This window comes from Bos grunniens, chromosome 12, assembly GCF_055505025.1.
Source record: "Bos grunniens cultivar Pamir isolate PY7600 chromosome 12, Bosgru_T2T1.0, whole genome shotgun sequence".
NCBI lineage: Eukaryota > Metazoa > Chordata > Mammalia > Artiodactyla > Bovidae > Bos > Bos grunniens.
This window is the reverse complement of record NC_141176.1, coordinates 36572989-36594819: the sequence shown is the minus strand read 5'-3', so window position 1 is coordinate 36594819 and position 21831 is coordinate 36572989. Positions and strand designations below refer to the sequence as shown.

Sequence of the window (21831 nt, the reverse complement as noted above, 5' to 3'; positions counted from 1 at the left end):
GTATTCCTGCTGCTAAAACCTACCTGCTTCCACCCCAAGTCCAAAAGGTGCTATGGCTGGGACTCTGCCAGCCTCACTGTGTCTGCAGTTTTTCAGAGTCTGTTGACCGTAACCTTGCAGCTTATATATACCTGTGCTTCTGTCTGATCCTTGGCTCCCAGCCTCCAGGACAGAAATAAAATTGCATTTGAGGGTATATTTTGGGAGTGTGTCAGAATCGGTGAACATGAGTCTTTACATTGCATTATGCTGTGTTACAATGGATTCAGCATCCTCTTCATACAGTAGCTTGGGAAAATACCAGAATTCAGTTGCCTTCAGATTTAAATGTGGAAAAAAGGACTTACCTGTGGAAAAAGGAAAGAATGGTTAACACTTTTATTTCTGAACATTGAATGAGATGTTCCACTTGCTATTCTCTATTTTTGTTACTGGACTGGTGTTCTATGTAAATAATCAGGATATTCAGAGTTTAAATGTCTGGGACAAGCAGCTTTAGTGCTGCCACTGTGGTATTATGTTCTGCATATGTCGTTTTGTTGTGTCATATACTTGGTGAGGTTTCCTCAAGGCACATAGAAAACAAAATTGATAAATTGCTCAGATTCCTTTCACTGTGATTTGGAAATGATACATCTTGATAGAATGAGAGCTTTTTTTTTGGACTAGCTTTCTTATAGAAAAAGAAAAGGTTCAATTTGTGTTGGTTAGCACTGCATTCATGTAATGCTTGCTTTTCCTCTGGTCACACTGTGTTGTGCCGTTAACCAGGATACCTCTACTTGTAGCAAACTGTCAACCCACTCCAGAGTTCTTGCCTGGAGAATCCCAGGGACAGGGGAGCCTGGTGGGCTGCCGTCTATGGGGTCACACAGTCGGACACGACTGATGTGACTTAGCAGCAGCAGCAGCAGCAAAACTGTTTAAGCCTATGCAGTTCTTACAGAGGAAAATAAATGAGAGATGTCATCTAAAAGTACTATTGAGAAGGTATTCCTATTTAACATAAAAGAATTCAGAATTTAAACAAAACACCTGTCTGCTATATACCTAAAATTTATAGTTGTTCACTCTGTTCTGTTCTACCCCTTTTTGGGTGTTGTTATTACAGATCTGCTGCTTTGCCAGTCTTCTCTCTGCTTTGTCTTTAAAGCGAGTGGATTATCGCAGGCATCAGGTGCAGTGTTGCTGGGCCACAGTCAGTGCGCTGACACTCTTTCATCTCCCAGTCTCCGCCAAAAGTCATTTTTGTACCAGGTCACTTCCGGGCACAGTGGAGGCGGTGTCTCAGCAGAAGGGTGGTTGGTGACATGACTAGGATTATTCTGAGGCTCATGGGCTGTGGTCACCTTTGTCAAAACTGAGAGTAGTTCAGACCCCCAGAAGAAGAGCCATTCACTTTGGCTGTCCTTTCTAAGTACGAAGCAGCCAACACAAAGATGAATGGAAAGGCTTCATGGCTGTGATAGTCAACCTGATCAGGCTTTCTAAGCAAGGCAGATATTAAGAATTAAGAAAATATCCAGTACTTTGGCCACCTCATGCGAAGAGTTGACGCATTGGAAAAGACTCTGATGCTGGGAGGGATTGGGGGCAGGAGGAGAAGGGGGCGACAGAGGATGAGATGGCTGGATGGCATCACTGACTCAATGGACGTGAGTCTGGGTGAACTCCGGGAGTTGGTAATGGACAGGGAGGCCTGGCGTGCTGCAGTTCATGGGGTTGCAAAGAGTCGGACACGACTGAGCAACTGATCTGATCTGAAGAAAATATCTGTGTGTTTTTTTTAAAACACCCAGACTTTCTTTTGATTACAAAGAAATTAGTGACTCATATCAATTTTATTTTTTTCCAGTAGCATTTAAGGAAATTAGAAATGCGTTTGATTTGTTTAAATTAACTCCAGAAGAAAAAAATGATTTTCCTGAGAATAATCGGAAGAGAGATGAAATACCGCCAGACTATAAAGTCACAGAAGACCACAAAGCCAAGGAAAACAAGCCGTTACTTAAAGAAAGAAGAAATACAAGAGATGAGACTGACACGTGGGCATATATAGCTGCAGAAGGTGACCAAGAAGTTCTGGACAGCGCGATCCGAGTGGAGGAGAGTCCTGGTGAGTTTGTGTGACTGTCTGCAGTTTTCTCAGGGCTGTGTGCAGAGCTCTCTCCTCACCTTCCTCTCCTCTCTGCACTTGTTATGGTCTCGGGATGGAGTAGAAAACTGTTTCAATCTATTTTCTGATTCCCTGTAGAATAGCTCAGCACATTTACAATTACAGAGATTTTTGGTTTGCTACCTTATCTCCTCTTGTCAAGTTGTCTGATTGTATCTCTTACTATATTGCTTTCAGAAAACTGTCAAAATACAGACTTATTTGTATTCTTCCCTTTCAGCTTTGTAGTAAATAACGTTAAATGAGGTTATATTGTGAGTGCTGTTCTGAAATACTGGAATTAGCTGAGGAGGCAAGGGCTGTGTATAGAATGAGGAATAAAAGTATATTTATGTATTTGTAACTAGGGCAGGGGTTTAGAGATTTGTCTGATAAAACTTTGTATAATTTATAAATCTTGTAAAACAGTTGAAGTTTTGAAATATTTGGGGATATATAACAAGCTAGATGTTAGGTGACCCTCTTACTGCAAAACGCCTAGGTTCTGGGATCCTTGGTAACACGATTGCCCAGCTGGTTGGAAGCTGGGTTCATTTCTTCAGCCAGCATACGGTGGGGGTTGCAAGGGCCGGGAGGGGACTGGGCTGCCCAGATGTCAGATAGCAGCGCTGCTGTTGAGATACCAGGCAACAAAGAATAGTCCCTCATCAGAAAGATCCCCTGGAGAAGGCAATGACAGCTGATTCCAGTATTCTTGCCTGGAGAATCCCATGGACAGAGGAGCCTGGCAGGCTACAGTCCACGGGATCATAACAATCAGACATGACTTAGTGACTTACCAGCAACAAATACCTTTTTAGGGGTGGGGCTACTATACATATATGTTTGTATGTAAGCCACATCTTTGTTTTCAGAGGACAAAGGTGTGCAATTAAAAGTCAGAGACAGAGTCTGTCATACAGAGTGAAGTTAATCAGAAAGAGAAAAAACAAATATTGTATATTAGTGCCTATTCGTGGAATCTAGAAAAATGGTATGCTGGTGCTAAGTCACTTCAGTCATGTTTGATTCTGTGTGACCCCATAGACGGCAGCCCACCAGGCTCCCCCGTCCCTGGGATTCTCCAGGCAAGAACACTGGAGTGGGTTGCCATTTCCTTCTCCAGTGCATGGAAGTGAAAAGTGAAAGTGAAGCCGCTCAGTCGTGTCCAACTCTTAGCGACCCCATGGACTGCAGCCTACCAGGCTCCTCCGTCCATGGGATTGTTTCTGTGTTGGGATGTCCTTAAATCCTTTTAACTTTTTTTTTCTCGAAGTATAGTTGATACACAGTGTTGTTAAAGTGTACAGCAAAGTGATGCAGTTACACATACACACATATATTCTTCTTCCGATTGTTTTCCATTATAAGTTATTACATGATACGGAATATAGCTCCTTGTGCTATACAGTAGGTCTTTGTTTATGTTATGTATAGGAGTTTGTATCTTTTAATCCCAAACTGCTAATTTAGTCCCCTCTCCTTTCCCCTTTGGTAACCATTAGTTTGTTTTCTGTGAGTCTGTTTCTGTTTTGTCAGTAAATTCATTTGCATCTTTTTTTTTAGATTCCATATGATATTTGTCTTTTTTGTGTCTGACTCACTTCACTTAGTATGGTCATCTCCTGGTCCATCCGTGTTGCTGCAGATGACATGATTTCACTCTTTTATGGCTGACTAGTATTCCTTTGGATATGTATATGTATATACATACACATATGTGTACACACACACCACATTTTCTTTATACATTCATCTATCGATGGACATTTTGGATATTTAAGTTGCTTCCATGTCTTGACTGTTGTAAATAGTGCTGCTGTGAACATAGGGCTCCATGTATCTTTTTAAATTAGTTTTCATCTTTTCTAGATATATGCCCAGGAGTAGGATTGCTAGGTCATATAGTAGTTCTGTTTTTAGATTTTTGAGAAACCTCCATATTGTTCTCCATAGTGGCTATATCAACTTACATTCCCAGTTTGTAGAAGGGTTCCCTTTTCTCCATGCCTTCTCCAGCATTTATTGTTCGTAGATTTTTTTAAATGATGGCCTTTCTAACTGATGGGAGGTACTGGCTGTCGCTTTGATTTGCTTTTCTCTAATAATTAGCAATGTTGAGCATCTTTTCCTGTTAGTCATCTGTTTAAATCCTTTAACTCTTACCATCAAACATTTGTGCCTTTCACCATTTAAAATAGTACAGCCATTTTGAGTTCTTCCCAAATGTCCTCTATTCCACTGCCAGTTAGGGAATAAAGATTTTCATCCCTAGTGTTGATGAGTCCATGGGTCGGACATGGGTTGGAAACTAGCACTTGCATCATTTGTAGTGGGGGTATCTCAGGGCCCTGGTGGCTGTGGGGCTTGGTGCGAGTACTTGCAGGGGGAGAAGCTTGAGCCAAGTCTGACAGGATCACAGGCAATGACTTATTTATATTTAGAGTTTACCTACATGAATATTGGAAGCAGTGTACATTCATCCCTTGTGTAACGTTAACCCTCTGTCTCTGGCCCTTCTGGTTGGGGGGGGCTGACCAGCTGTCCAAGAAGAATGGCCAAAGGAACAAATCACAGGGCTTCCTCTTACTGAAGCCCTGTGATTTCTCGCTTTCTTTCAGCTACTAAAATTCATGTTACTATTTTACAGTTAATAAAATACCTATTAGTCTTTATGCCTCTTCTTGTATGACATCTAAAAGTGGACAATTCATATTACTACCCAAAGAAAGTCAGAAATTTAATGAGAAACTCAGATAATGACGTAAGTTTAAAGTGTAACATTTGGGTTAGGACACCATATGCTTAAATAAAAATGGCATTGTATTTTTTATAGTCCATAAAAGTATATCTTAATAAGGCTCTTCTGTGTCGCAGATGGCAAACAGCAGGTTCTGAGTCTGGGCATGGATCTGCAGCTGGAGTGGATGAGACTGGAGGACTTCCAGAAGCATCTTGATGGAGAAGATGAGAATGTTACTACAGCGGATGTGATTCCAAGCAGTGAGTAGTTTTGGAATTATAGGGATCTTCTTCATGAATCTAGTTATTGAAACCTAATTTATCTTTTCTTTCATTTTAGATTTATTGAGGGATGCTGTGAAAAATGGGGATTATATTACTGTGAAGGTTGCACTTAACTCAAGTGAAGAATATAACCTGGACCAAGAGGTGAAGTGTCTTTGTAAAAATCTGATGAAAGGAAGATGGAAAATAGCTCTATTAAAATAACTCAGGTTTATTCTTTAACTATAAAAGTAATACATGTTCACTTTATAAGAGTCAAACATTGTAGAAACGTGTAATAGAATTACAGTTCTTGTAATTCCAGCCCTGTATAATGCCCTTTAGTTACCATGATATGCCTGGTTTTGTCTATGGTTTAACCTCTGCATTTTGAGGGGAAAGTGACTCCTTGTTTTGTCACCATTTGTTTTTGATTGATAGTTGCCTATTTACAGCAACTGCCCCTCTCTATTGTTTTGGGGGTTTTTTTGACCATGCCCTTGGCTTGCCAGATTTTATTTCCTGGACCAGGGATTGAACTCATGCCCTCTGCAGTGGAAACACAGTGTTAACCACTGGACCTCCAGGGAAGTCCCCAATCTTTTATTGTTGCTAGGTTTTTTCACACTGATTTATAAGCATACTTTAATAGAAGCATATTAACCCTTTCTGTTTTATGTTTTTGAATCTTACTGCTTGGTGCTTGGGGAGATTTTATTTTTAGGTAGTTACATCATTTGATCTTTTCCTTTATGGCTTTTGGTCATCTAATCTTGCTTAGAAAATATTTTTATATATTCTTTTTTTACTTTTCTTGCTTTAATTGTGGACTTTTTAGGTTTAATCCCTTAGGATTACATTAAAATAGATTAATATGGCTCAGAATTGACATTTTAACATTTTGAGTCTTTTTTTGAGAAACGTATCTACTCTACATTCATTCAGCTCATCATTTCTTCTCTTATACCAAATTCTTTGGGTTTTTTCTTCATGTAGTTCTTGTACATTTATTTTAGATGCATTCATACAAATCATCTTATTGTGTTCATTGGGATCTTTCTCTCCCACACTTTTGCTACCACGTGTGTAACAAAACCAACACAGGATTCGAGCGGGATGACACTGCTGATGCTCGCGGCTGCAGGAGGGCAGGACGACCTGCTGAGGCTGCTCCTCAGGAAGGGGGCGAAGGTGAATGGTCGGCAGAAGAATGGGACTACAGCACTCATCCACGCCGCCGAGAAGGTGGGCCCTGCAGCATGCTGTTCTTTCACAGTCTTGGAGACAGAATCTGTGTCTGTGGGGCAGTGTGCTAGTCACACAGTCACATAACTTAGTTCAGTTCATCTATGACTTGTCATAAATCAGTGTTTTTATTGACAGTTGTACTTTGAAACTTCCAAATATCGTGTATCTAGCTGGAGGTGATTTGTATTGAAAAAGAACTTCTGATTAAGGTATTAATATTGATTTAATTCTTAGATTTTTAAAAAATCTTTTCCAATCTAAAGTATTGCTTTGGTTAATAATTTAATTAAAATATTCCCATGTTATCTTATTAAAGGACTGAGATGAAGAGGTTCTTTATCTTGAAATCAGTGGTTAAACTTGAGGTTGAAGTTGCTGGCAGACAGTGTGTGGCTGTGCAGGGTGCCAGTGGGAGGGGCCGCTCCATGCAGGGTCTTCCTGGGACCCTGGAGGGCGGGGGCGGGAGGGAGGAGCGAAAGTGGTGGTCTGTGGTATTCACCAACCTGCAGGAGATAGAATCTGAGTACTTTTGCTAATGGCTAGAAATTTCAAAACATCTTGAAATATCTTGTAAAGAATTTGAGGGGATTAAATCCTTTTTTTTTTTTTTTTTTTAACAGAACTTTTTAACTACTGTGGCTATTCTTTTGGAAGCAGGAGCTTTTGTAAACGTCCAGCAGAACAATGGTGAGACGGCGCTAATGAAGGTAAATGCCTCCCTGGGAACATGTTCCCACAGGACCTCCCACTGCCACTGTACTGGGACTGGTGATCAACGGGGACAAGACAGTCTGTGGACTTGAAGGGGTTGCAGCTGAGTGACAGAAACAGTCCCAGAAAGACGGAGTTACTGAGTGTGACAAGAGGAAGCACAGGGAGCTGTGGGCTCTGTAACCTGGTGGCCAAGCTTTGTGGATTCAAGCTGAGCCTTGGAGGGAAGCTGGCAGCTGGCTCAGCTGCATCCTGAAGACCTAGGTTGGCTGGGATAAACCGTGTCAGTGGAAGGGGACAGGGTGTGCCCTGCAGAGACCTGGGCATGGAGCAGATGGACGGGGATTCGTTACTTCACATTGGTGACTTCATCTCCTTGGCCTCAGGTTTCCTCACCTGTGTGTGGATTGTGGAAGCTTGGAGAAGCTCCCCACTCCCACCCACAGCTCCAGGTTTTCTGGCCTGAGGTGCTGTCCACCCACCAGGTTGTGACCCTGTTGTGGAGGCTGTGGCTCCCGCCTCCTCCATGAAGGGAGAGCTCACCAGGGGCTGGTGGCTGCGGTTCCTCTTCTAACCTTCTTTCCTGAGTCAGGCAGATGGTCAGACCCCTCGTTCACCGTGGGCCGGACCCTAAGGCTGTGCTGGACTCTGCCATTCTTCTTCCACACTAGGGGGTTAAAACTTGTTCACTGCTGGTGTTTCTGTTTCATTTTTGGTTCATAGAAAACTTTATTTTGTTCAGGCACCCTCTTGAATTTTAGTTATCCTTTATGTGTTCCTATTGAAGTATGTTTAGAGCATAAGTGGCAGCTGAAAGCATGAATTTAAAACTTATTGAGAAATCACCAGGCACATTCTAAACAACAGATATTTAAATAGGAGCATAAAGGGTGTGTGTGGAGTGAGGGGTGCACAAAACTGTCTACATCTGTGCCAAGGAAGTAGGAGTTCATTCAAATAGCAGCTGGGAGCCTTCAAAAAGTTTAACCTCGAGAAAGACTTAATCCGAATAGAGGCTGGACTTTGATGCTGCTGTGTAATATCCCCCATTACAGTGGGTGGCATGGATTGGTTTGCAGACTTGTGGTAGGATTTTTATACATATTGTAAATGCTCAGGTGTTTAACATGTGAATCTTAAGCTCAGGAGAGAGGCAGGCTAAACTCAAATTGGGAGGGAAATGGCAGAGAAGCAGGAGGGAGGGACAGTCGCAGGAGGACCACAGGACTTCTATTTCCAAGCCAGTTTCCAGCCCCAGGGATCCTTCTCCATGGAGAACTCTCAGCTCAGAGAGAAACAGACACTGATCACAGCTGAGTAATTTTTACTCCTTTACTCCTGACACAGGCTTGTAAAAGAGGAAACTCAGACATTGTCCGGCTGGTCATTGAATGTGGAGCTGACTGCAATATTCTGTCAAAGCACCAGAACAGTGCTCTGCATTTTGCAAAGCAGTGCAACAACGTGCTGGTGTATGACCTGCTGAAGAGCCACTTAGAGACGTAAGTGTGGGAGGAGTGTGCCCTGGATGTAATGGACAGTATGTATGTAACAGCTCAGAAAAAGGTAAGTACAAGTCACAATGGGTTTCTGGTCTAAGAAGATGAATTTTAAAAGTGGTGTACAAAGTCTGCAAGTTATTGAGGACTTAGAAACCTTCAAACTTAACGCTGTTCTATCTAGGAGTATCATCTTAAAATATTAATTACACTCTTAACTTGGCTTCCAAACATTTTCTTAAAGCCATTTAAACTTCATTGTTTCTAAGAGATATAATTTTTGAGAGCAGTTTTTAGATTCTGAGCGAAGTTGAAAAGAAAGTAGCGATTTCCCACATGCATTGTCCTACCCTGGCAGTGAGGCTGTTACAGTCAATGGACCCACCATCATGGCTGACCCACACATCCCCCTGACCTAGAGCCCCCCGAGGTTCCCCTTGGTGTCACAGATCCTGTTTTCGGGCGAATGTGTGATGACGTGTACCCACCATCGCCCTGTCACACACTCAACTCACCACCCTAAACATCCTCTGTGCTTCCCCATCTGTTCAACTTGCCCAAACCCTGGAGACCACTGATGTTTTTACTGCTAGTTGGACTCATACACTATTTGCCCTTTTCCAGGTTTGCATCTTTGTGATAAGCATTCATGTCTCCCCATCTTTACGCAGCCTGATAAACTTGTTTTAGTGCTGAATGGTTATTACATTGTCTGGAAATTATCACAATTTAGTTATTCAAGTTCCTGCCTTTTCAAATGAATTCAAAATCATCAGATGTTATTGGAAGTCCATAAAAGTAATCTAGTAGTTTTTTATTACTTCTCTTGCTCACATGTAACAGGTGCTTCAGGAGCAGTACTATTGTAGGTAAGGTGCTTTCTGTCAGGTAGCAGAGCCCCTCTCCTCCCCACCCACCAAGGGTAAGATAGGACTTGGATCTTCACACCTGAAAGATGGTTATTCTCATTCCAGATATAAGCAAATTTCAGACAAGAGACAAAAAAAAAGGCAAAAGGGGGTGTTTCTAGCAACCTGGGCTGCCATCCCTGAGAGCCTCAGCAGCCAGGTATTGGTTATAGGTGGCCACCAAGTAGAGAGACTAGCCTGCCTGCTTTGCCCACAGCTGAGGGGGGGTCCGGGCATTGCTGGGCTTTGTTTCACATCTGTGAGTAAATGGTTTTGGAGATTTTATGCTCCTTAAAGCAGAGCATCTTTTGGAAGGTGGCAGGGGGGGTTCGGGTCAGATCAGTTACACTTTACCTGCAGGATAGTCTCAAAATACTTTTCTGAATTAGCACCAATCATTTTATTTGACTGCTTTCTAAACCAAGTACTATAACAAGACTTTGTGTGACAATTCTTGGCTTTATTTTCTAGCAGAATTCTTATTTCTGATTCTCCTTGATCATTCATACACTCACTTGACGAGTGTGTGTTCAACTCCAACTGTGTGCCTGGCACAACGCAAGAGACTCAGGGGGTGGGGCGTGAGAGGACATCTAAGACAGACCGGTGTGTGCTGAGCACACAGGAGTGCTCAGAACAAAGAGCAAGGGGCAGGAGTTTTTCAAGATGGCTCTGGGGAGGCTTCACTAGTCCTACTGTTTTGTGCCTCAAGATTCTTACATGAACAGCGTTTACTCTGTTTTTTTATTAGACTTTCGAGAGTAGCTGAAGAAACTATCAAGGATTACTTTGAAGCACGTCTTGCACTACTGGAACCAGTCTTCCCAATAGCGTGCCATCGCCTCTGTGAGGGGCCAGATTTCTCAATGGATTTCAATTACAGACCCCCACAGACTATACCAGAAGGTAAGCCTTGTTTTTCTCCCACTTTGAAATGTGACATTTTAAACATTAATAACCTTTTCTTTGAAGAAAACCTTAACAAACTCCATCATGTATACTAATTATATAAAATAGGTAAGAACAAAATGCAGCCGATACCATTGTAGCTGACCCTGAGAAGTCTACACAGCAGTCTTTACATTTGTTTTAGAAGTTTAATAAGTTTAATAATACTTTTTATTAAAATTTACTGAATCTAGCTTTCAACATGGTTTAAGTCCAGAATCAATATTTTTCTTGAGTTTTATTATTGAGTCTTGCCCTTTAGAAGAGATCAAGAATAAAGAAAATGTGTTGCCCCATTGTAAAGTTGAGTAGTAAGAGATGAGAATTTCAGTCCTGCCTCCTATGAGTTTATGCTTAACAGCTACTTGGCAGGTGAGACCATGGCCGCCTCTAGGACACGGGTGCCGAATATATGGAATGGAGACAGCACTTTCTTGGCCTGAAAGGTGGGAATTGGGTTGGGTTCTGGCTTTTGTTTTGTTTGTTCTTGTTCAGTTGCTCAGTCGTGTCCCAACTCTGCAACCCCATGGACTGCAGCATGCCACACTCTGTCCTCCTCTGTCTCCCAGAGTTTGCTCAAACTCAAGTCCATGGAGTCAGTGATACCATCTCATCCTCTGCTGCCCCCTTCTCCTCCTGCCTTCAGTCTTTCCCAGCATCAGGGTTCTTTTCCAGTGAGTCTGCTCTTCACATCTGGTGGCCAAACAATTTAGGCTTCAGCATCAGTCCTTCCAGTACACACTCAGGGTTGATTTCCTTTAAGATCAACTGGTTTGAAATGTTTTGTTTAAATATTTGTTAATGGAAACTTAAGCTACAGCTCTACCAATCAAAGCCAGTCATTCCTAACATCTTAGTTGTTAGTCAGCTGTGGATTTGACTGTCCAAGTGGACCATTTGCTGGGCACCCACACCAGTGCTCTGGTGCAGCTGGACAGCCCTGGGTTACATGTGGCTTTTTCTGCACATGCACAATGTCTGCAACCACTAACAATGTTTTCTACTCATCTGAAATCTTACCAAGACAGCCAGCTATCCTGACTCTTGAGACTTGGCATATGGTCTTCTCAGTCTGCTCTCAAAGTCCCACCCAGACCAGGACTTTCAGCCAACACCTTTAAAAGTACTCAAGTTTGACAGACATTGACCTTGGTATCTTGAGGGGTATGTAGCTCTTAAAATTGAAGGAAAACAATTTATATTGATAACCATGAAACAAATGCCAGCAAATTGACTAGAGTACCTTGGTCATACCCTTTGTTTGGATCAAGTATGTGTCTTGTCAGACTACGGTTAAGGACCACTCTGCTCCTGGATCCCAGTCTCAGGTTGGCAGGAACATAAACATGACCTTCATGAACACGTTTTCTAATAGGATTCCCCTGTGGATGGCCTGTGCACTTAAGCTCTCATGATGTCCTCAAGCTCTGCGAGGTGCCATCTTTGGATGGAAATTAAAATCTGTATTTACATCTCCTCGATTCAGGCTCTGGCGTCCTGCTGTTTATCTTCCATGCAAACTTTCTGGGTAAAGAGGTCATTGCTCGCCTCTGTGGACCATGTAGTGTACAAGCTGTTGTTTTAAATGATAAATTTCAACTTCCTGTTTTTCTGGTAAGTCTCTGTAGTTCATTACTGATGAGTACATTCTTCTAATCAAAAGCAGGGATAACCTATAAATTCTTCTATTAATCGCAGTTTTTGGAAATGGCAATAACCCAATAATCACTGTTTTAAAATTCTCGGTCTAGAAACTAATTTTAAATATGCCTTTAAATGCATTATAATTACAAATGTTCACTTAAAATTCAAAAAGAAAAGCATGCTGTTGATGTTTCAAAAAATCCCAGTGCAAACACTGTGCTGTTATATAGTGACCATTTTACTCTAATTTTTTTAAATTAAAAATGCCCTTGAAGATGTTCCCTGGTGGCTCCGACAGTAAAGCTGCCCAGAATGCAGGAGACCCGGGTTCAATCCCTGGTCAGGAAGATCCCCTGGAGAAGGAAATGGCAACCCACTCCAGTACTCTTACCTAGAAAATCCCATGGATGGAGGAGCCTGGTGGGTACAGTCCATGGGGTTGCAAAGAGTTGGACACGACTGAGCGACTTCACTTTCACTTGCCATATACAAAAGTCTGTCCTTAGGCTGAATTAAAATTAACTGGTTATGAAGATTTTTAATACTCATGTTATATATATATGTCTGGATACATATTAATGAAGGATTTATCTCTATATTGCTTTTCCAGATGAAGGTATCTAAGTCAAGGGAAAAGTAATCACAGCATGTTGCCTTATAAAGAAACACAAACAAAATGTATTTTCTTCTGTGTCATTAGAGTCTAAAGATGTCTGGAGTCCGGCTGTTACTAGATAGAGATGGCTGTCTACAAAAATGCTCATCTTTCATTTGCTCTCTTCCCCAGGACAGTCATTTTGTTTACTCATTCAGCCCTGTGGCAGGCCTCAATAAAATGTTCATAAGGCTGACAGAAGCACCTTCTGCTAAGGTGAGAATCCTTTCCTTGCATCTATTGTCACTGCTCGGGTGTTCCTGCCTGGATCTGAGATGGGCTCAACCCTCTTGATGTCCATGGAACACAGCCGTAGGGGATGTTCTATACTGTGATACCTAATTGTCCACGTGTATGATCACTAGCTAGACTGAATAAGGGAGTAACCTAAAAATTCAAGTACTTGGATCTTTAATTAAAATAATGGTAATCTATCCACTACACCGATAACCAATTTGAGAGTCCTGCCAAAGAGACAGGGTTTTTTCCCCCTCTCTTCTAACTAAGGAAAACTAGAAATATATCCTGGTTTTTTTTTTTCCTTTCAACAGGTTAAGTTGCTAATAGGTGCATACAGAGTACAGCTACAGTGACCAGAAAGAATTGGAAGAGTTTCTCTTAAGACCTATTTCTAAATACTCTTTGAAGCAGTTTGGAATTCTGGCACAGCTAATATTTCCAAATTTAAAGTTTCTTCTGTAAGCCTCTTGCATTGAAGGCCAGTCATCTGTTACAGTCTGTTGAGATGGGACACAGTGGGTCTAACATAAAACACAGCTGTAAGTATTTGTGCAAGTGTTCTGAGTCTCAGTGTTGTGTCCAGACTATGTTTTTCCACAATGTGGAATGGTACATATGAGGATTATTTAAGAAAATTAAAACTTTTTTTTTTTAACTTGAAATTTTTTTTACTAGCCCTAGTGAATTTTTGTGTTAAAAAACCCCAGCAGGAATGTTACATTAAGTTATCCAGGCACTAAGATAAGGTATGAGTTTGCAGCCCTCAAAGTAGGACGAATCTTAAAAAAACACGAGGAAGGTTGAAGGTTTGACCTTTCCAACAAGCTGTTGACATCAATCCTGAGTAAGTGACAGCTTTGTATATGTGCAGTTATCCTTTATTGTTTGCAAAGAAAATAAACCAGAATCTGAGATATAGCAGAAAAAACAAACTGGGACATTACATGAGGCATAAAAAGTGATATTACATGTGAACTGTATCCTTGTTCTTGAACCCAAGTCATCAGATGGTCTGTTATTCTGAACGCTAGGAAGGCCAGCCACACTGTGCCTCCAGTCAAGTGATTTCCCACGGGGCTAATGCTTCCATTCTTTCAAGAAACATTTGGCAAACTAATAAACCAAGATGTCTGGATTATTGAAATGTATAAAATCATTAAGTTCGATTGGTTTTATAATTGAGTTAAATTTTAATGAAAAATTTTCAGAAATGTCTGGGTTCCAGAACCCTGTCAGATACCAAGATCCAAGATGCTCTAGTCCTTTACATGAAATGATGTTGTACCTGCATTTAACCCGTTTGAGTCGCACCTTTTACTTTTAATCATCTCTGGACTAACAGTACCTAAAACAAAGTAAATGCTAGGTGTTAATGTTAATTCTATGTAGAGGGTTCCTGGTGTGCTTTAGGGGAACTTTTTTCTGCCCTAGACGCAGGCAGAACTTGTGGATACTTACAGCAAACCACATACACTGTATAGACATTTCAGGGTTAAACTGACTTTTCCTATAGTGTCCTCAATAAAATACAATGTTTGTCTGTTTTCTATCTCAAGTCTCAGGACTTCAGCAAAAAGGTGATGTGAAATGTCTGGAATGTCTGGTTTAGCAATAGTAATACCTGCGTTAGACTTTTCAACTGTATTGGATCCTGTACTCCTCTGTATCTGACTTCACAGCTGCGAGATCTGTGTCAGCAGCAGTGCACTTTGTCCAGGATTGTAAGAGAAGTGAGTTTTTAAAGAACATTCCTGTTATCATAAGAGCACACCTTTACAAGAGCACTGGGAATATAACCACTTGTAGAGCCATGCAGGTTAATATAGTTGTTTTCATCTAAACTCACTTCTCTCTATAGTAGGTGAACCTAAGCAGATGTGCTCTTGGGTGGGGAAATTCTGACCCTTGTGGCTTAAGGATGATGAGGTCTTGAACCTCTCAACTGCCAACTGACAAGGCAGCTGATTAGATCAGATCCTTCAGTTAATATTTCCATATGTGTATATAATGATTGCTCTGAAAAACCCAATTCTCAAGCAGTACCTTATCAAAGGTTTGCAGATTTGCTGCTACTACTATTGAGTAGAAACCAAAGCCATCTCAAGCCCCATAACTACAACTGAGCTTAGGGCCACAGGAGATCTCAACTATAATGGGATTGCATTGCTCATTATCCAGATTCACTGAAGAGCCATTAGTACACATTTTTCTACTTCAGTTTTCTCTTAACTCTAAAAACCTTGACTCCTCAGCAATTACTACTTTCCAGTGTATATACTGGGAGAAGGAAATGGCAACCCACTCCAGTGTTCTTGCCTGGAGAATCCCAGGGACGGGGGAGCCTGGTGGGCTACCATCTCTGGAGTCACACAGAGTCAGACATGACTGAAGCAACTTAGTAGTGTATATACTGAGGTAAGAACATAATGCAAAATTGGGTTGTCAGTTTAACTCATCAGAGAACTGGGCAACTCTCATGAATGTGACTCCAACAGAAAGCACATTATACATCCTTGTTTAGGGTACCAGCACCAAAGAAAAGTACCTAATATACCTACCAATAAATAGGTATTAAGTATGGCTGGATGGGGAGTTACTGCCTTTGCTAGACATTCTCATCTTAACTCCTTAAGTGGAATGTCAGGAAGTTTAAATTTGAAGCTCAAGTGCTACTTTTAAAATTCTACTTGGAACTGTTACACTTCCAGATTTAAGTCATATGAAAATTTGCTAGTTTATTTAGTAGTAAGACTTTAGCATACAGAAAGTTGACAGACTTTAGTGTGTTTTAGGGTTAGGGTTAGGGAATAACAAAACATGATTTACAAAATAAGAATTCAGAAAATTTTGGGACTTGCCTGGCAGTCCAATGGTTAAGACTCCATGCTTCCAATGCAGTGGGTGCAGGTTCAATTCCCAATCAGGGAATTAAGATCCCACATGGACAAATACATAAAGTCTTTGAGAATTTAGAAAAATTTCATGAATGCAGTAAAATCTGTTTCACAGCATAATACAGTACAAACCCTTTTAAGTTATTCTGAAAAACATTGCTAGGTAAGCTCAGGACACTGAGGGCGTCTACACCACTTCCCTCTGCCAACCTGCAGGCGATGAAGCTCTTTTCCAGGCAAACCTGGCGTTTCCAGGCCTGACTTCTTCCAACTGGTACAAAAGAGCTTTACTCGTGGGCTGGAAAATGGTAATAACAACAGTGAGGTCCACAATCTAGTCAAGACACACTCACCCTGAGCTCCCCAAGAACCACCCTCCTGTCTGCCATCATTTTGTGGAAGAAGCTGACTTGCAGAAGCTCTACCACAGTCTGTCTTGATTCATGTCTCACTACTTCCTTCCCTTGGGCCAAGATACATGTCAGTAAAAACATGATTCTTCTCACTTGAACAAAGAAAAATTTCTTATAAGTAGTTCCTTTGTCTTAGGGACTAACCCAAAATTGTAGGTTACTTGGGGTATTTTTTTCTTTTTTTTTAAACCTACAACAATTTCTAGTTCCAGGGGGTAGGGGCTGGGTCTGTGGTAGTCAGTCAGTGTGCCAGGGGAAGGTATACAATTGAGGAAAACAAACCTGGATAAAGTGTCATGACTGCTCATCTATCCACAGGTTGTTTATAATGGAGTGGTAATAAATTGAAAAATAAAACAAAATTCTTCTGGCTCATTTCTCCTTGTCATGAATTTCTCCCACAGAATGATTTCACCTGGGGGGAAAAAAAGTAAATTCATTGTTAAAAAATAGTAATAGTATATATTTTCTAAAGAAAAAATAAGGTTTCTGTTACAAATAATTTGCTGGGATAGAATTCAACACCTGAAGTCATATATTTGACCTATAAAACTAGTATTTTGTTGTGAACTCGTATACAGAGATTAAAAGTACCTTAAGAGTTTGGAAAACCAGGTCCCTAGCCCAGAGCAGCACCACCTTGTTAAGAAAGGAAAATTCTTGGGCCTTTAAGTCACAGAGTGGGGCCCAGCAGAGTGGGGCCCAGCAGTCTGTTGTATGATTTCTGACAGAAGAATAAGACACTTCTTCCTTCTTCTAGAATTAAATATACATCTTCCATTTTATTTAACTGTCAAAGTTACTGTTTTCCTTGAATGAAGTTTCTTTTCACTGACCAGAAACTAAAGTCTGGAATGAAAAGCAGTAGATTGGCCATATAAAACCATATCTTCAGCATCATAGCACAGTTGGCCTATGTACATACGGGTTTTTTTCTTACCTGTATTTTTTTTAACTTAAGTAAGGAACCTACGTACTAAAACACTTTGAAAATTTAATGCCAACAAAATGCCCAGAGTATAAAGTAATTCTCTGTAAACCTATTTTCAAAGGGCAATTATAATTGATCAGTAAAAAAAGGGTTTTTAAAAGTAAAACATAATTTTTAAAGGGGGCAGCAGGGTAGAGCTCCTTGGTCTAGAGCTTAAGAATCAGTGCCTTCACTACCATGCCTTGGTCAGTGACCTGAAATCCCAATAAGCCATGTGGTGTGTTCAAAATTTTTTTAAACTGCTGGATCCCACCACACACCACCCCCCACCCCCTGCAAGATCCTGTTCAGTAGACAATGTGTAGAGCTGGGAATTGGCATTTCCAGGAAGTTTCCAGGTGATAATGATTCTGACTCGGAGCTTCAAGAACAACAACCCAATGTAATTCCAGGGCTGGATAAACAGCTGTCATATTGTGTGTCCATGAGACCTCAGATGCTTTGAAAAGGTGACATTTCCCAAAAGTGTGGCCCCAGTCAGTGCTGCTCACTCACTGTGGATGCAGATCCCCTGGGACCCTATTAAGCCAGTGCTCTGATGTCATCAGTCTCATCTCACAAGCGATAATCAAGAAAGGCTGAGGTTCCTGCTCCCCAAGACCACTGTAACAAGAACAGATTAAAATCACCAGATTAGGGGTGTGGGTGAGGGAAAAAATATCCTTAATACTTTTGGGATCTATTAGGATGACAATATACCATTCATGACGGTTGTCATCATAATGACTCTAAAGAACTTTATAATTTTTAAAAATATTCGAAAATCTGTTTCTAAAATCCTCTTTAAAAGGTGGAAAGCAGCAAGGGAAAAAACGGAGTTCATGTCCCAGGTTGAATCTGAGTTTACGATGTTGAGTCATTTTTACGATTATACGCTTTCCTAAGGGACACAAGACTAAAATTTTAGGCTGAGAATGACTAGAAAACAGGAGGAACTTTTTTCTGCATAAATAGGACCCTGTTTATTGCATTTCTATTCCCTGTCCAGTCTCGCCTAAAGACTAATCAGTATATTACTACCAGTGGGGGAAATTGGAGCTAAAAATAACCTCAAATCTTCCACAAAGAAAAGAGCAGCAACCCTCTGAATCACATACAAAGACAGAGAAGCACAGGTTTCAACTCGCCCATAAACTGTTGTACTAATGCTAACACATGGACCAAGTCATTCAGCAAATCCTGGCATCGGGAAGATGAAAGCAGTGGTGACTGCAGGTGCTGGCTGACCTGAAAGGAAACTCTGGCAGGTTTTCCTCAGCTCTCAACTTTGGGCTCACACAGGAAGCCAAATTTCAGGTAGCTTCATCCATGTTTCCTTTTCTCCTAGGATTACAATAAAATCCGATTTAGCCATTTAAAAACAAGTTTAAATGATCAATTAAAAACCATGTATTATCTCATTTCCCACAGTCCACGACAGTAATTAAGTTCCACCAAGACGCCATTTAAATCTGTACCTCATCTGATTATGTCCATTCAGTCAAGATTGTTTCTTTGTTTCGTCAAAGAACATCAACTGACTTAAAATTCTGCTCAATTTTGTGTTTCAGCAGCAGAGAAAACACTTCAATCCTAGATGGTAAAGTGTCCTGTTTTCATCTTCCATAGATAGGTCCTCTTGTCTGGACTGCTGGTCCCTCATCACAGCCCTGTGATGCTTGTAATACAAAATCCTACATAGGATCCCGATTCCTATCCTATCTACAAAATGTTATTCGGCTTGTTCCAAGGTAGGGCACACAAAACCTGCTGTGCTCCATCAGATGACTTCTTACCTACCAAGACAGCATGCACTCCAGGTTTTCTGCTGGGGTACAGTTTGTGTTTATTGTTACCTCATCCGTATGAAGTGTGTCTTAATAGCATCCCTGAAATACTAGTGCCGTAGTACACAATTATAATTGAGAAGTAAATAACTAGTTTTAGGCTCACTACTACTAGTGACCCAAATATACCAGAAGTAACTATCCTCAACTGGTACTTTTCAAACCCGTTTAGGTCTCAAATTACCTGAGAATTGGATGAAGTATCACCCTCCCTGCAAAAAGCATGCAAAAATTATGTGAAAATCCTGGGTGTGCAACAGGCTCACAGCCAACTCCATAGTCCCAGTTTAAGAACCTTAAATATATTTTCAAGCAAAGCATGCCATAAATCAACAAAAATTATGTTTTATATTATTTCCATCTGCAACTAGCATTCTACGTTAGTTTTATAACTATTACCTATATATATTAACCTTTGGTAAAATCAAGGATGAGAAGAAAAATGGAAATAAAATGGACACCCGCATTACTTAACTCTTACAGACACAATGACACCAGGACTACTAAAGATTTTAATTATCTTCAGTGAACCCACAAATTTTGCAAAGCACTAACTACACTGAAAACTAAAAAGGTACTCTCCAGAATTTAGAAACTGCTAGTTGGCAGTCTTAAAAAGGGTGGTTTACCTTAATCCTTTAATTCAATATTAAAAAACAATCACTAGAGTTGTTTAAAGTAGTCTCTGGGATTCCTTGGTGGTACAGTGGTTAAGAATCCACTGCCAATGCACAGGACACAGGTTCGATTCCTGGTCTGGAAGTCCCACATGTCCTGAGGCAACTAAGCCTGTGTGTGCCACAACTACTGAAGCCCACCCACCTTAGAGCTGGTACTCTGCAACCAGAGAATAGCCCCCACTCTCCACAACTAGAGAAAGCCTACACACCATCGAAGACCCAGCACAGACAAAAAAACAAAAACTAAAATAATGACGTAGTCTCATACCAAATGTGGCCAGATTTACTCTGCACTGGGTTGTAACCAATACCAGTAAGACACACACAGGTGTCCTGCTACCCACATCCATTCAGTGATGCTCATAATTTAGAGTTAGGAATCTGAGGAGATGTAGAAGTTTGATATACTTTTAATATGTTCTGATCCTGAGGAATATTCAAAATGTGAAGATCAACCAAAAATTGTATTTAAATAAAAATAATTTTTTTCACAGTGCCACAAGGCTTGTGGGAAATTAGTTCCCCAACCAAACAACAAACCCAGGACCGTCAGTGAAACTGCCAAGTCCTAACCACTGGACTGCGAGAGAATTCCCTAGGAAAAGTCTTTAACTAAAACCTGAAGCTGTAACTATACAAAAACTATGTGACAAACGTGGTCCGTTTTTAATTTTAGGATAAAAGGCTCAGTCAGAACTTTGTAAGGTCTTCACAGTGCATAGGAATCTGCCTGCAAATGCAAGGCACACAGGTTTGATCCCTGGTCTGGGAATATTCCATATGCTACAGAGCACCTAAGCTCTCGTACCACAAATACTGAGCCCACGTGCTTCAAGAGCGAAGCCACCATGATGAGAAGTCCGAGTACTGCAACGAAGACTAGCCCCCACTTGCCAGCACAAAGCACCCATAAATACATATTTTTTTAAGTCATAGGCAGAGTTACTTTAAAAAAAAAAAAGCTGTGTGAGAATTAATGTTTGATTTTACATTCCATTCCAGTACATCTGAAATGGCTGGTAACAGTGAAAACAAAAATGACTCCAACCACACCGTAAGATTTTTTTCACATAGTCAGAAATGTGAATGGCTGATACCACATGCACTTTTCTGATGACTTTTCTCAAAGAAACAAACATTAAAAATACAGAAGGCATATTCTTAACAGTCAACTATGTACCAATGAGATTGAGTACTCACATTCTCATTTTCCGCTGAGTTAATACAAGTCAATCATTATTACATAGTCTATTATATAAATTACATATAAATAATAGTACATTGCAAGAAATTACTATGGAAGATAAATACTACATAATTCAACAAGTATGGAGGTTGAGGAATACTCTACAAAGCTCTTCCAATTACAACACATGAATTGTAAAAACTGAATAAACAGGATTTTAATAATGGCTCATGGTGAAAAATAATACCTTGCCAGAAATCACCCCCAAAGGTAATGTTCTCCTCTGGAGCAGACTCCTGTGGTATTGAACCATAAAGGAATCACATTCTTTATTAGCAAGCTCGCAAATGCCTTCTGAGAAATTCTGAAGTTCGTAGTTATGGAGAAGGGGACATCCTCATGATTGTCACCCTCTGTGATCTTATGCAGAACCAAACATGATCCTCGGCCTTGATGGCAAAGACACCACAATAATGGCCACAAAAACAATAAACCAAAGGCAATTTACAACAGGCAAAATATGTACTGTACTCTTTACTGAAGTAATCTCATTCTGTTACCTAATACATTCTCTTTAAGCAACAAAGAATATGTCTTCAGAGATTATAGAGAAATAGTTTGTGATTAAGAGAACAGTATACCAAAAATTCAGAAGTCATTATTTTCCAAGAAAACGTAAAAGCAGTAAATCTGTTAAAAACATAACAATATATATATTTACAAGTTCTTCCTGCTTTTTGATGTAATACAATTTCAATTGATGAACACATGATACAAGAAAATACACCTTAAATTGACTGAATTCATCAGAAGGTAGACATTTTTTC

The 21831-nt window shown here is 40.5% G+C and overlaps 2 protein-coding genes across 6 annotated transcripts in view; one reads left to right on the top strand and one right to left on the bottom strand.

The window, feature by feature from the left end:
* The window catches only part of MPHOSPH8 (M-phase phosphoprotein 8), a 48246-nt gene extending 31550 nt beyond the window's left edge, over positions 1 to 16696 (top strand). Inside the window, exons 5-14 of one of the 4 annotated variants that reach the window (XM_086329889.1) lie at positions 1859 to 2116; positions 5033 to 5158; positions 5238 to 5326; positions 6266 to 6406; positions 7030 to 7116; positions 8468 to 8622; positions 10279 to 10433; positions 11962 to 12089; positions 12907 to 12990; positions 13326 to 16696. In XM_086329889.1, the coding sequence (XP_086186015.1) occupies positions 1859 to 2116; positions 5033 to 5158; positions 5238 to 5326; positions 6266 to 6406; positions 7030 to 7116; positions 8468 to 8622; positions 10279 to 10433; positions 11962 to 12089; positions 12907 to 12990; positions 13326 to 13367 (1265 nt within the window). In that variant the 3' untranslated portion in view covers positions 13368 to 16696. Of the gene's footprint in view, positions 1 to 1855; positions 2117 to 5032; positions 5159 to 5237; positions 5327 to 6265; positions 6407 to 7029; positions 7117 to 8467; positions 8623 to 10278; positions 10434 to 11961; positions 12090 to 12906; positions 12991 to 13325 lie in introns of all 4 variants that reach the window. The other 3 variants (XM_086329888.1, XM_086329891.1, XM_086329890.1) reach the window with 3 other exon arrangements.
* Positions 15724 to 21831, bottom strand: part of PSPC1 (paraspeckle component 1) — a 79653-nt gene continuing 73545 nt past the window's right edge. For both annotated transcript variants that reach the window (XR_015138219.1, XR_015138221.1), the window contains 4 exons: positions 18540 to 18635; positions 17808 to 17915; positions 16604 to 16736; positions 15724 to 16206 (listed from right to left, as the gene is read on the bottom strand). The gene's annotated coding sequence lies outside the window, so the exon portion shown is untranslated. The remainder of the gene's footprint in view (positions 16207 to 16603; positions 16737 to 17807; positions 17916 to 18539; positions 18636 to 21831) is intronic.